General features: G+C 42.0%; 1 protein-coding gene across 1 annotated transcript in view; it reads left to right on the top strand.

The window, feature by feature from the left end:
* The window catches only part of sema6bb (sema domain, transmembrane domain (TM), and cytoplasmic domain, (semaphorin) 6Bb), a 134,719-nt gene that overhangs the window by 94,366 nt on the left and 27,196 nt on the right, over positions 1-13,157 (top strand). Inside the window, exons 14-16 of the mRNA XM_086282258.1 lie at positions 2,086-2,226; positions 7,683-7,760; positions 12,151-12,209. Coding sequence (XP_086138384.1) covers positions 2,086-2,226; positions 7,683-7,760; positions 12,151-12,209 — 278 coding nt within the window. The remainder of the gene's footprint in view (positions 1-2,085; positions 2,227-7,682; positions 7,761-12,150; positions 12,210-13,157) is intronic.

Genomic DNA, 13,157 nt, shown 5'->3' with positions numbered 1-13,157 from the left:
TACTGACCTCTGTCATCATTTTAAGTGGGGGAACTTGCACAATCGGTGGCTGACTAAATACTTTTTTGCCCCACAGGCAGGCTTGGTATTTGTTATATAGACACGAAAGTGAAGAAATTCTTTATTATTCCTTTAAGGCACAAACCTGGGTAGTGAGAGAGCTTGGCGTGGAACAGCTCGCAAATAGATGACGCAGGTCGAGGGAAGGAAGGGGTTAAGTGACATCTAGCTTTGATGTATACGCAGCGCGGGGAGCCGGGGAGGTGATGTGGCTCTTACTAAAAGAGGCGCTGCAAGGGGAGACAAAAGCACTTGTCTCGGAAACACATCGAATCATACAGAAAAGCTCACCTACTCGTTGTGCGATGTACGTAATTGTGGCAGATGTGAGGAGCTGAAACGGCCTGCAAAGAATAGGAATTATGCAAACAGAAAAGAAAAGCGGTTAATGTTCATTATCGAGAAATCTCAACATGTTCTAACGAGCCTGAGAAGAGCAGCATTAGTGAGAAAACATGAGTAATGAAACGATGATAAAATCACACTATCTTTAATCTTGACCAAAGTTCCAGATTGTCAGGAAAATTGACCCCTTATCTTCAGACTGCAGCTGAATCACGTTTAATATCTGGATCTTGGCAGAAGATCGGAGTAGATTGGGCTTCTTGATCCGTTCTAATTAGCATTTTGCACGAGGCGCGCAGCTTTGAGGCTCCTCTGAATGCCCATCATTACGTAATGAACACAGGGTACAATAGCCTTTCAGTCTTCTTTTTGTTCTTTGTTGAGATGGTGGATGACTCCGGGCTGGAAGGGGGGGTTGCCTCACAGATGCACGCAGCTTTGGCTGGTGATTATCTTTTACCGAGGCTAATTAGAGTCATTAAAAAAACAAAGTACATGTTTCTAAACACGAGCTTTCTGTTTTAGCTAATTGTGCTCACTGATATATGCCATTTTTTTCCCCTGTGGAAACAAAGTATTATTCCTTCAACCAACAGACTGGCAACACAATCCCATCTCCTCACACGGTTTCACTTGTTATTCATGTATCTACCACTCTCTTTTCTTTTTCCATCTGCCCCCAAACACCAATTTCTGTCAGATGTGACAAAGTAGGGGACAGAGATGATGGCAAGTGAAATGAGAGGGTCCTGTGAATAAGCTTATGTGGACTGGAGTAATTTGGTCCGCGCGGTGAGGTGAGCTTTCCGGGCTTTCACAGCAGGGATCCAGCTAATCAGGAGATGGAGCACTATCACATCATTTTTTTCTGCAGACCGCAGACTCACCTTATATCCACAGACAAAACAGGTCACACAGAAACAGGGCAGCTAACATAGTTCTCACTTAAGAAGTCATCACAGAAAAAAAACACTGACCTGTGATAGGTCGGCTTCCACAGTGAACCAAGCAATCACCTAAAATCACCGAATGTCTTTCATTTTCTCTTTACCAGACTCTTTTTTTTTTTTTTGCCTTATTCCTACATTTGTTAGCTACGTGATCTTTTCTTCACCTTCACTGCCCCCCCCCCCCTCCCCGCCTTTTGTGATATTGGCTGTGAAGAATTGACTCACAGCTTGGCCTTAGCAGAATGATAGATTCTTCTTAATGACTGTGGGCCCGCTGCAATGCTATTACCATAAACCATCCAGATACAACTCATGCATGAGTGCACATGTGCATAAAAAGGTATAAATCAGCTGCGTGAAGGCAGGTCGGTGCCAGCTATCGCAGCTCTAAGTGCCAATTAGATGAGATTCAGCTCCTGGTGCTGGATTTGATGGCCAGCCGACCCCTCGAACTTCTATAATCAGCGCCGTGGATTTTTGGGTTGATACTGTAACATCTACACGCATGGTCTCTCTAATCAATTACTTTTTTATTATGGCTTTTATTTATAAAGCTGTTTATGTTTGGCTGTGTTTCATATTTGGTCATTAGGGAGTTTTTTTTCCAGCTGTAAAGCTAAGAGTGGGGTCATAGGTTTAATGTGCTGCCTCGGTCTGGTAATTGAAATTGTGTAATTCTAAAAAATATTTTTTTTATGTGTATTTGCATCTGTGTGTGTGCTCGTTGCAGGTGTGCTGAGGACTCTCTGCAGGCCAGGCAGCTGTTGTCCCTGACTCTAGACCGGATGAGCCACACTCTGCTCCTCGCCTTCCCGTCCTGTGTGGTCAGAGTACCAGTGGCACGATGCCAGCTTTATTCCCGATGCATGAAGTAAGCCTCCGACAAAAAAACGTTCACACAATAGCAAAGAAGGGCAGCGGGGCAAAGATGAGATGTTAGGTGACCCTCGAGGAACCATCTGGCCTTCACAAGTGTCCTTCTTCCAGCTGCAGCTGTAGCAGACCCGTCTTTGCTGCAATAATAACACAATATTACAACTTATAACATCTGCCGCTTTGCTCTTGAGCGAGATGGCAATCTGTTAAATGCAGCACAGTAAAAACAAGTCAAACTTTAATAAAATAGGTGAATAAGTTGGCATAAAATCAAGTGGAAGCTTTTAATGTAATAAATTCAATTAAAATAGCGGTGTATTATTTTTGTTTTACTCTGTCGTGTGCAGCATAATTTTACTTTCCAGTAATAATAATTGCTGATAATGCAATACATGATATTTTAACTTGATAGCAGAGTAGTAATGATGTGAACGAGTCCTGCAGTTGAGCAGAAACGGAGCAGAAAAGCGAACCTTACGCGGCAAACACTTCCGAAACCCAACGACCAAATACTTCCACAAATCCCAAAAGGCCAGCTCCAAAAAGTCCAGATCGAAATGTCCTTGCAGTGACCAACTTGAGTGAGCAACACCCTCAACCTCTTGGCAACCAACCGAGATCACAAGGTGATGGGAGGCAAAAGTGCAGATCAAAAGTGTGTGTCTTCGCAGTAAGGAACTCGACTCAGCTCTCAGCAAACTGCTTGTATTCTGGTTTTATTAAAGCAAAGTCGCCCGTGTCATATATCAGCATCCTGCAGCAACTACCTTTGTGAATTTCCTCAACATCTGTGAGGTTTTGGGTCGACTCTGAATGTTAGTTAATGCAAAGTTCTGTGTTTGCAGACATCAACAGATTTGAGATTTGCACTGATTTATCGCAGTTGATTGCGATGCATGTAATTGCCAACTTGACTCCACTGTATTGCAAACTGATAGCAGACTGAGTTAGCGTCTTATAGCCACACAAATGCGCTTTGAACACAAAAACTCACTGCGAGCGGTTGCAGCCCTGGTCCCCATCTTTGAAGCAAAGAGGAAAAAGGACAAGAGAAGTGCCAGATACGGTAGCTGCACAGCAGTCATCACCTCAGCTAATGTGAGTTAGCGACTGCTCTTGGTGCTGTTTGGAGCATTTTAAATGCTTGCTTTGCTGTTAATTGTGCTCACAGATCATCTAAAAAAAAATCTGTGCTCAGTCTGGCTTTCAATGAGTAAAATTAAAGCTTAATTTTTGTTCTGTTTCAGCACTATTTAGTAGTTGTGAATCCATACAGTGTACAGATGATCCTTGTAAAGCAAGCTCGTTACTCTTTAGCTAGTAACTTAGCACCCAACCCTCCTGATCACTCTGTTCATCACTACATTTCTGGAAGCCTGGCTGTGCTGCAATTAAACATAAAGATTTATTCAAAGCAAGGCTGTTTCACCTGCACACACCCACACAGTCTGCACACTGGAGAGAATCACACTTCAGTCTAGTTACCCGTGGCTGTGGCCCTTCAGAGTCCACTGACACAGTAACACAGACTGGTACACACTCTGGTACATGAGGCGTGCAGTTGTGTTCACTGAACCAGGTGAGTCGTACAAGCGTGTAATGCACATTAAGAAAGCACTCGCATGCTTTCTGAGGTGTGTATGGCGTGTGCACTTTTATTTTCGATGTGTGTATGAGAGTTAATTTTCTGTGTGCAAATAGGTTAAATATTTCTTAGTCATGCTTCGCTGGCTTCAAGTCTATTTTTTTTAACCTTTGAAGAATATTTTTGAGCACTTTGAATTTGGTTCAGTGCGATGACAGTTGATGTGCAGATTCCTTTCCACCTGACTTTAATCCTGTTTGATATGCTTGCATTTTTAAATAAAATCTTCAGTATTTCATAGTAACAGCTCGGCTTTATGCTGTGTGCCGAGCGTACAGCTGGATCTTTTGATGTCGTTTAACTCTGGCTCATTAAGCTCTGGTGCAGAATATCATTAAAGGTGCATGCAGAGTCTTCCCCTGCTGGTCATTAGAAAGAAGACAGTCTTAAGGTTTAAAAGACATTTTATGCTTGCTTCATTTTGCAGACTCTAAACCTACGCCCATCTTTTACACCATCTGTCCTTAACTTTTGCACCTTTGCTGTTACTGTGCTGGTAGTTTGGTAAAAAGAAAGACTGCCAGCTGGTTTGGTGCAGCAGATATAGCTGTACCTATAATATTTGTCTAAATACACCTTAGTAAGTTTCCCCTTGAAGACGCCTTTAGTCGCCGTCAGCTTCTGCCATGATTCTGGCTGATATTTGACGATTTTTCTTGGCAGAATTGGTAAAGTTCTCTAAATCAGATGGTTTCCTGGCACAGACCCGGCTTCTAAGAGCCGTCCTCTAATTTCATTAGCTTTGGGAAAGGCCATTCCAGAAGCTTAATGTTAGCCTGCTTTATCCACTCCCCAACCAGCTCTGATGTGTTTTTGGGATCAATGTCCAGTTGGAACACCTGACTGTGTTTCAGTCATCTGGCTGCTGATAGGAGGTAGTCCAATCCTCCCTCTGAGATCTTCACTAAATTCTTTGGACTTTCCCATGGTTCTGAGTTTTGGTCAGTCCAATGAGTGCTGTCAAACAAATTCTCTTAATAACGCTGCAAAGAGAAACTATCACCTCTAGTCAAAAACGTAATTGGCCTAGGCCTTGTCAAGTTAAAAGATAATGTTGAGCCATTGGCCATAACGTTGAGCTTGTGTGAATTAGAGACATCTGAAAGCAATTCAGACTTTTTTTTAAAATAAAAAAGCCATTAAAGATATATGCTGTGCAATCATTCCACCAAAAAAGCAAAAAATTACCAGACATATATATATTTAGATATCTCTAAATATGTGGTTTAGATGAATACTCTTATGTTTAGTGCTATTGACACCAGTTTTGTTTAAAACTTGCAGTCTTTGGGACACTTTTTTGGCAGTCTGTGGCGTTTGTGGTTTTGTCAGCATTACATTATCAGTGGAGCTGTGAACAGGGGAGATTTGTTGCTGCACTCAAGGACATGCCATTTTATTCTTAGAGATGGAGTAAGCAATTTTTCAGAAAGTTTGACATTTGAACTTAACAGCCAAATAAACACACTCCTCCCTTCACTGCTCCAAATTCATGGGTGTGCATTGCTAGGACAACGACATTTAGCAACTGAGTTAGCTGACCCAAGGAGAAATGTTCCAGACTTTGAATGTTGACTTCTTTTTGTCATAGCTAAAACACACAAACACGCCGTTCAAAGTGCAAGAGAGGAAAAAGCACCAAGTTAGTTGTTTAGATTTTTAGAAGGTTTTCACAGGGGAACCATTAAAGGTGCCTCTTGTTCCCCACCGTAACCAAAGCCAGCAACTAATGTGACCTCCTGCCAACCACTGCAAAACGTCCCGGTGAGCTGGAGCTGGTCAGCAGCTTTATAGAGAAAAAATATTTGAAAGTCACATTTTTACTACATATGCTTTGTAAACAGTTCCTGCAAGCTTGCCTCACATCTGGCTCTTGTGCTGGCTTTCTCTACGTTCGCCTAATTACGGACAAGACCGAAAACATGCCCACAAATGAACCAAAGCATGTGCACAAACACTTTTTCCTCTCTGTGGTTATTCATCGGCTGTTTTCTTGTCTGGAAATGTGCAGGGATTCACAGTGATGTCCTGCACATGCAGTCTGTGCACATGGAATAACTTCCCCTGCGGCTGGTTGGCTGGAGTAGTAACATGTGGGCCGGTCCAAGCCACTTTGTTTTGTTCCCATTGAGAGAGCCAGGACTTTTTTTCTGTGAACACACAGAATGAATTTGAAGTGTACTGGAATATTTTGGCTGACTTTACCTTGAAGAGAATTAGTAAAAATATGAAGTGAGTGATAGTGTTAACATATCTAATTTATGACTCATGTTTTCGAAAGTCAAATTTAGATGAAAAACCTCAGGCAGTGCTGATGCTGAGAATCCGTTTTGGTGAAGGTTGCTGTTGAAAAGCTCAGATCTCTGCTGAGACTCCCACAGTCTCCTAAGAAGTCTTAAATTAAGGTCCCTTTGCACAGCATTCAGCTCCATGATCAGAACCTTTACGAAAGACTTATTTTGACCGTTTATCAAACTGTCACCAAGTTAAACATCAAGAATTCAGTTTCAGTCTTTCAGGAAGTGTTTTTTAAGTGCCCGCCCCTCCTCACAGCTTGCCCTCTATTGATTTTTCTCAAAAATGACAAAATATTCACTGCACTGAACAGCATCAAACATGTTTTGCAGGCTGTAAAACTTGAAGGTCAGTGACTTTCAAGGAGATGGAAATCCATCTAAAAAATTCACACCATCACTCCTAATTATCAGTATTTGCTTTATAGTGGATTCAGTTAAGGAAAAAGTAATCAGGAGATATTTTATGACAAGGAGTTTTTAGTTGGTCTAGTATGGTCTAATCCAGCGGTCCCCAATCCCCGGGCCTCGGACCGGTACCGGTCCGTGAGTCGTTTGGTACCGGGTTATCGTTTTGATCGTTAACTCTGTGTTCCTGGGTCTTTTCACGTGTGTTATGAATAAATCTTCCTTTTTTCGGTACCAGTACTAGTTTTATTTTGTTGTATTTATCCACGACACCTTAAAGGCCGGTCTGTGAAAATATTGTCGGGCATAAACCGGTCCGTGGCGCAAAAAAGGTTGGGGACCGCTGGTCTAATCCATGAGCACACCACCAGAAAGATAAGCAGGGTGATGGCTAATGAAAGTCAGTTAACTGCAGCTATAGTCACAATCTGCAAATCTAGCAGCCAAGCTTCCTTAACGCTTCCCCCAAATAGACAGCGTTTGATGACCTCCCCTGTACCCTTTTCCAAAGGTAGCTGCATACTCAGAGACCAACATCACTAACTTGCGATGCACACCCAGTTATTTTGTTTAATGACAGACCTGAAATATGACAGAAACTACTTGGATCAGAAGAGAGAAACATGGGTTACTCTGAGTAAGAGTTAAATTTGTAACATCAATGAAATATCCAAACGCACAGATTTCTTTTTATTGAATGTATTCCTTCTAACAGCGTGCTGTATTACAGACTCCTCTTTGCTCCCCTCTAGTTTCTCTGACAGTGGACTGTTAGCTACGTTGCCTGTGCAGGTGTTTCAGTTTGCATCATTGTTAAAATCATGTCATCTGTGGCTGTTTTTCTGAGCTAACATAAACATTCACAGCTAATATGAATAAAACTGTAACGCATTACCTCACCAGTGTGATTTCCCGGGAGCCACATTGAATAGATTGTTATCAGCTGCTTCATGACATCATCAGTCTCTGTGTTTAGTTGCTGTTTTGACCCAGAGACCGATTTAAGGCGGCAGCTGCACACTGTGCACTTACGGGCACCAAAGTAGAACTGGGAACCTTTTCAGGGTCCAGGCAGTCAAATAATTTGTTTCCTCTCCTCTGCAGGAACTGCATCGCCTCCAGGGACCCTTACTGTGGCTGGACCAGAGGAAGCACCTGCTCTTTCCTCAGACCTGGAACCAGGTACGGCATCCTTCTTTCGTTTTTTCGTGTATTTACAACACCACATCATACACTGCTCACTCTTATATTTAAAACAAATTCTTTGACACACTGTTTCAAAAATTCTTTCTTTATGTCGCTCTGAAGCTCTGTGTGTGCTTTTCCTGCAGTTTTTCTCTGAGCTGCTGCTTTGATCCAACTTGTTTTCCTTTGAATTTCTTTGAACTTTTATCACTTCTCAAGGTTACTTTTCTGACAGCAGACCACCCATGGAGACCATGCGTTTTTTTCTTAAGTGTGGAAGTGGCTGGGTTTTATTTGCAATGATTTATATTTATAAGTGACATCTGTGCCCTCGGAGTAACCTCTCCACGTACGTGACAGCGTCACATTTATTGCGGCGCTCGTAAAACGTGTACGTGTTTAGCTGGATTCGATGTTTTTGCATGTTTCTCTGTTTTCTGCGTAACACACGCACACAGAGCGTTGTCTACATGAATGTGTGTGTGTGTGAAGTGCAGCGGCCTCTCTTGACAGCTCACCTCCAGTTGTGGCTGTTTCCTTCCAGAGAAATCAGATTTCTCTTTAGTCAAGCTGCTTATTGAATTAGGCTTTCAAACACAGGTGTAGTGCCAGCCGAACAGGCAACACAGGCCTTAAAGACCACCCCGGGCTGCCTGCTTATACTGTTATAGGCCTCTATGTTGGTCTTGATTTGATTTAACAAGGGCGGTCGACTCGGCAATCGATTCTGCATTGAGTTACCGTGGATTTCCTCTTTGTGGAATAATGCAACCTCTCTTTCCAAACCGGTGCGAGAGGAGAGCTCAGCAGCTTGTGTTGTTAGATGCAGTTTCTGCGGGAGAGCGGTTTTGTAGTTTAAATAAAGGTAGAGCCATCAGGATTTGCTTCTGCCAACAAGAATTTTGTGACACTTCAATATTTTGTTTTCCCGTAAGCCACCAATTTAGTCTTTTGTCAGTTGTACCGACCAACATTTTCAAAATACATCAAGTGTCCACTCGTGATTACCACCGACCAGTTTTTATACGTCTGTCTTAATTATTTGCACAATGAAGCATCAATAAAAGCAAAGCAGCGTAATAACAACAAAATGAAAAGCGGATAGTGCAGGTGAAATTAAAAAAGCCCATAGGAGGTTAGAAAAGAAATCACGTTCAAAATTAATTAATCGACATTGTTTCTAAAAAAAAAAAGGAAAATATTTGGTAACAAAACACTTACAGAAACAGTGTGTGTCGGGGGGGTGGGGGCATTTTTAACTGGCACATTCAGGATATCAAAGCATGGTTATTAAATAATAAAAAATTAGGGGAAGTTAACCCATAATCTTTATGTGGTACAGTAAAAACGTGTGCAGGGATTTACTGAAACACACATACACATAAATCCAACTATAGTCGATGTTTGGTGTGAGCAGCTTTATCCTGTCTAAGCAGCTCCGTGAGGATCTTCAGGAATCGTTCTCCAGGCTTCTTGAAGGACATTCAAAGCTCTTCTTTGGATGTTTCTGCCTTTGGTTCTGGTCTCTGGCTGGATGGGGAGGCCAATCTGTGGGCTTCCACTGTGGGTTCTAATCCAGCCATGATTTCACTGCAGTGTCAGTGTGTTTGCGATCATACCTCAGTCTTTCTTCCTGTTTCACTTTATTAATGTCTGATGAGGCTTCGGTGAACAGTAGACGATCAGCTGGAAGTCTAGATCATCTCTCAGGTCCTGTGTCAGGTCTTTGCTGGATCCCCCCTCCCCCCCTCTTTAAGGACATGACTTTCAAATTCTGTCCACACATGCCGAGATATGCCAGCAGCTCTTTGGGAATTATCCCTGTCAAACTGTGTGATCTTAGGCATTTTTGTAGATTCAACAAAAAAAACTGGAACAAATTGATTCTTTGCTAAGTCGTCTCTTATGTGAGGACAAAACACTGGATCAGTCCTTGAGCTCGGTGCCTTTTCTCTGCTTGAATGCTTCAAAGGTCAAAAAAGATCCTCAGGAACAAGGACTGGACTGAAAATAAGTGAAAAAGCAACCGAAAGAACTTCATAATATCTGAAGAACTACTGCTCAATACAACTTTATGAAGAACAGCAGCTTCTTGAATCAAAATATCCAGAAATGATGGTTAGAACTACTTCCACTAACCCTTACTGGGAAGCTGTGCTGTAACAGGGTCCACACTGTGGTCTTTATTACTTTCTCTTTAGTTACTGTATGAAGTCTTTAAACAATGATCCAAAGTACCCGTGAGAATATACAAGAAAAGAAACACTGAAAATGAAAAAGCAACAGTAAGAAGTGGGCACGCACACAGAGCCACAGACACGTCTAATATATACAAAGTGAACAACCCGCCGATTGGGAGACGCAGCCAACTGAGCACATAACATTACTCTTTATTAGGATGGCACCGCTGCAGGTTCACAGCACACTTGGACTCATTTGTCACAGTTTTTTTAGGCTTTAAAAGCAAAAATGTTTGCTGCTGCTTGACCCTTTAGCTAATTACACAATGCTGACTTCTCAAGCCAAGTTCAGCTTTCATGCACAGTCAGTGCTCTGACATGTCAGATGTAGCTGCAGTGCCATGAAACAGCGTATGTGAGAGTGATTGCTACAAACGTGCACATCTTTGTGGTAACGTACAGAAGGCGTGCATCCAATCAACTGAGCCCCTGCTAAATGCTCACTTATACTTATATGGTGACATTTAAGGCTCAGCTGATCACATTAGGTCACGCATTGGTGTTGGATTGTAAGAATATGGCATTGATGTTAATAAGTTGTTAATAAGTTTAAAAAATGACTGATGGATTCAGATTTTTTTAACAGAGAAGAGAAAAAAAAATGCAAAAACGTCCAAAGATCTTTAAATATCCTTAAAAAAGCCTGGAGAATTATCCCTGAAGATCCTCACAGAGATGACAGAGAGCTGCTCAGAGAGCTCAGACTGAATAAAGGTGATCATAACTAAAATTTTCCATTTCTATTTTTGCTTTAAATACTGTATTTCTCATAATTTTTTCATGTTTCGATAAATCGCCGCACCTATTTTTTATTTTCCTGTGAAATATAAAGAAATGCGGGTCAGCTCAAGACTTTTGCACGCTAATTTACACATGACCAAGGAAAAATAAAGAAACATATGCATGCACGCATCATTCAGAATGAAAATGATCTGTTTTTTTAGTGATTTCGTGTGTTTTTTATGCATTTCTCTTCCAGAGCTGTGCTGTTGAAAAGGGGCAAAAGTGCACTTTCCCCTATATGATACTTAAATCACTTAACTAGAGGTCTTTCCAGTCACATGAAGCCCATTATAACTGAGTTCTGAAACGCATGGAGCCTGCAGGCACGCTCTTGCATGCGCTCACACACCTACATAAACGTTCTCGCTGCGTCCGTTGCAGCTTCCCCCTCGACACGAGCCATAATCAGAAGCACTTGTGTTTGTCTCGGTGTGCACCTGGCCTGTGAGCCGTTCTCATTTCCTCTCCACTTCCTCTCTTCATCATACTCTATGTTATTGTCTGTTGAGGTTTTCATGCTCCCCTTTGGACCAAAAGGGAAATGACTTGTATAAATACAATATGTCATAGTTTTCCACAAAAAAATGTCCATCACGCCACTCTTGTGTTAATCTATGCACGGTCTGAAGCATGTGTGTGGGAATGTATGTGAATGTTTTACTGTTATATCTTATTAGTATTTTAAGTATTCTATCTATTTTATTTATTGAATTTTATTGTTTTATTTATATTTTGATATTGCTAGGGATGATGCAATGATCGGGGACCATTCTTAATTTCGTTGTTCTCATGACAATGACAATAAAGTTTCTGATTCTGATTCTGAAATCAGTACAGTACAGTTTGAGGTTTTGCTGAATATTTCACTGATCATAAATGTGTAAAAAGTGGTAGGATGCTATGATTATGGCACGTCCTCACCCTAATCTGCATATTAATGAGCGAAACACATGGTGTTGGACTGTTCCACCTCTTTAGCACTTTGCACTCCAACAGTTTGGAGTTTATATCTACAGCAAATATCTCTAATATGAAGTCCTTTGCTGACCTAGAAATATTTGTAATTCATTGCATTAATTAGTTTAATTATTGATGCTGCTGGCATGAGTGGTATTTTGAAATTATAATGAAAATTATTGTGGGATATTAGGCAGCTCGAGGGCTTTTTTTCACTTCATTTTTCTCGCCAGCCTAACAAAAAAATGAGATTTCTTAAGTGCGAGGAGCTCGTCGAGATGTACGCCCCCAGTGTAACACTGAGGTAGTGCTCCCGTGTCAGAACGGATCTCTGCTGTGGGCTCAGCGGCCGAGTCGCCGTGCCTCCGTGTCACCTGATTAATGGCCGTGTCTCCTCTCCTCCGCAGACTGCCTTTTGAGCAAGATGTTGAACATGGAAACGTGGACCACTTGGGCGACTGTGACGGTAAGAGGAGCGATTGTGGCTCTGTGTATTTGTGTTGCTCTGCAAACGTTCAAACAAATAGCTCTCCTGTCTTTGGCAGGCCTTACATAAGCTCGGTATGTTCGAAGTAAACAACAACACAGTAAAAGAGAGAAAGAGCCGGGTGGTTTCAGTTTACACAGAAGACATCCTCAAATAAACCCACAATACGTCCCAGTCCACCTCGGCGGTCGGCCGTATCTAACTCCTCCCCAGGCTTATCGCTCCGATCCTACACGAAGGCCTGAGAGCTGGTTAGAAAATTACAGTGTCTGTTTTAGCTAATTTTGTTCTTCTCTCTGTTTACTCTGTCCTCCTTTGTATGCTGTCTTTGCTTTGGTCTGGTAGGTTTTGTTCCATATACATGTGGTTAATTATACTCAACTCCAGCTTGGATTCCCCTTGATGTCCTCTTTTTTCTCCCCCCCTCTATCCATATCATTATGAAAATAGATTTGGTAACCAGCAAAGCACAATCTCTACTCTAGATACACTGAGGTTTCGGATACTCCCGTGGCACCCCTCGCTTTGATCTATGTGCTAATTTCAGTGCGTGCAAATTAATCCTTTGCTTCTGAAAGTTCCCGGAGTTCATGTGCTGTGCTCCCTGAGAGAAGAACAGATAAATATTTCATAATCAGAACCTGCGTACAACTCTAATCCTGTTTCAGATGGCCCCTCCGTTTGATGCTGCTCTCTCACGTCAGGTCCTCTGACCGCCAAGCTGCGGGCGACTTCCTCTGGAGCTGATGACGGAACAAAGTTAGCCTTCAGATTTTGACTTCACCAAGCCCAAGTGTGCGACTTACAGAACCTGTGGAGGACCCTAGTCAAAGTAGTGGTCACATACCTGCAATGATACACAAAATTCACGGTTCGGTTCAGTTCGATACTTTTTCGATACAAAAAAATGTTCATGCCTTTTTAGTT

Source organism: Aulonocara sp. 'chitande type north' Nkhata Bay, linkage group LG23 (assembly GCF_057382095.1).
Source record: "Aulonocara sp. 'chitande type north' Nkhata Bay isolate Kocher_YH1m ecotype deep benthic linkage group LG23, A_spYH_male_GT1.1, whole genome shotgun sequence".
In the NCBI taxonomy this organism is placed as follows: domain Eukaryota; kingdom Metazoa; phylum Chordata; class Actinopteri; order Cichliformes; family Cichlidae; genus Aulonocara; species Aulonocara sp. 'chitande type north' Nkhata Bay.
Note: the sequence above shows the minus strand (reverse complement) of the source record. Positions and strands in the feature narration are given on the sequence as shown.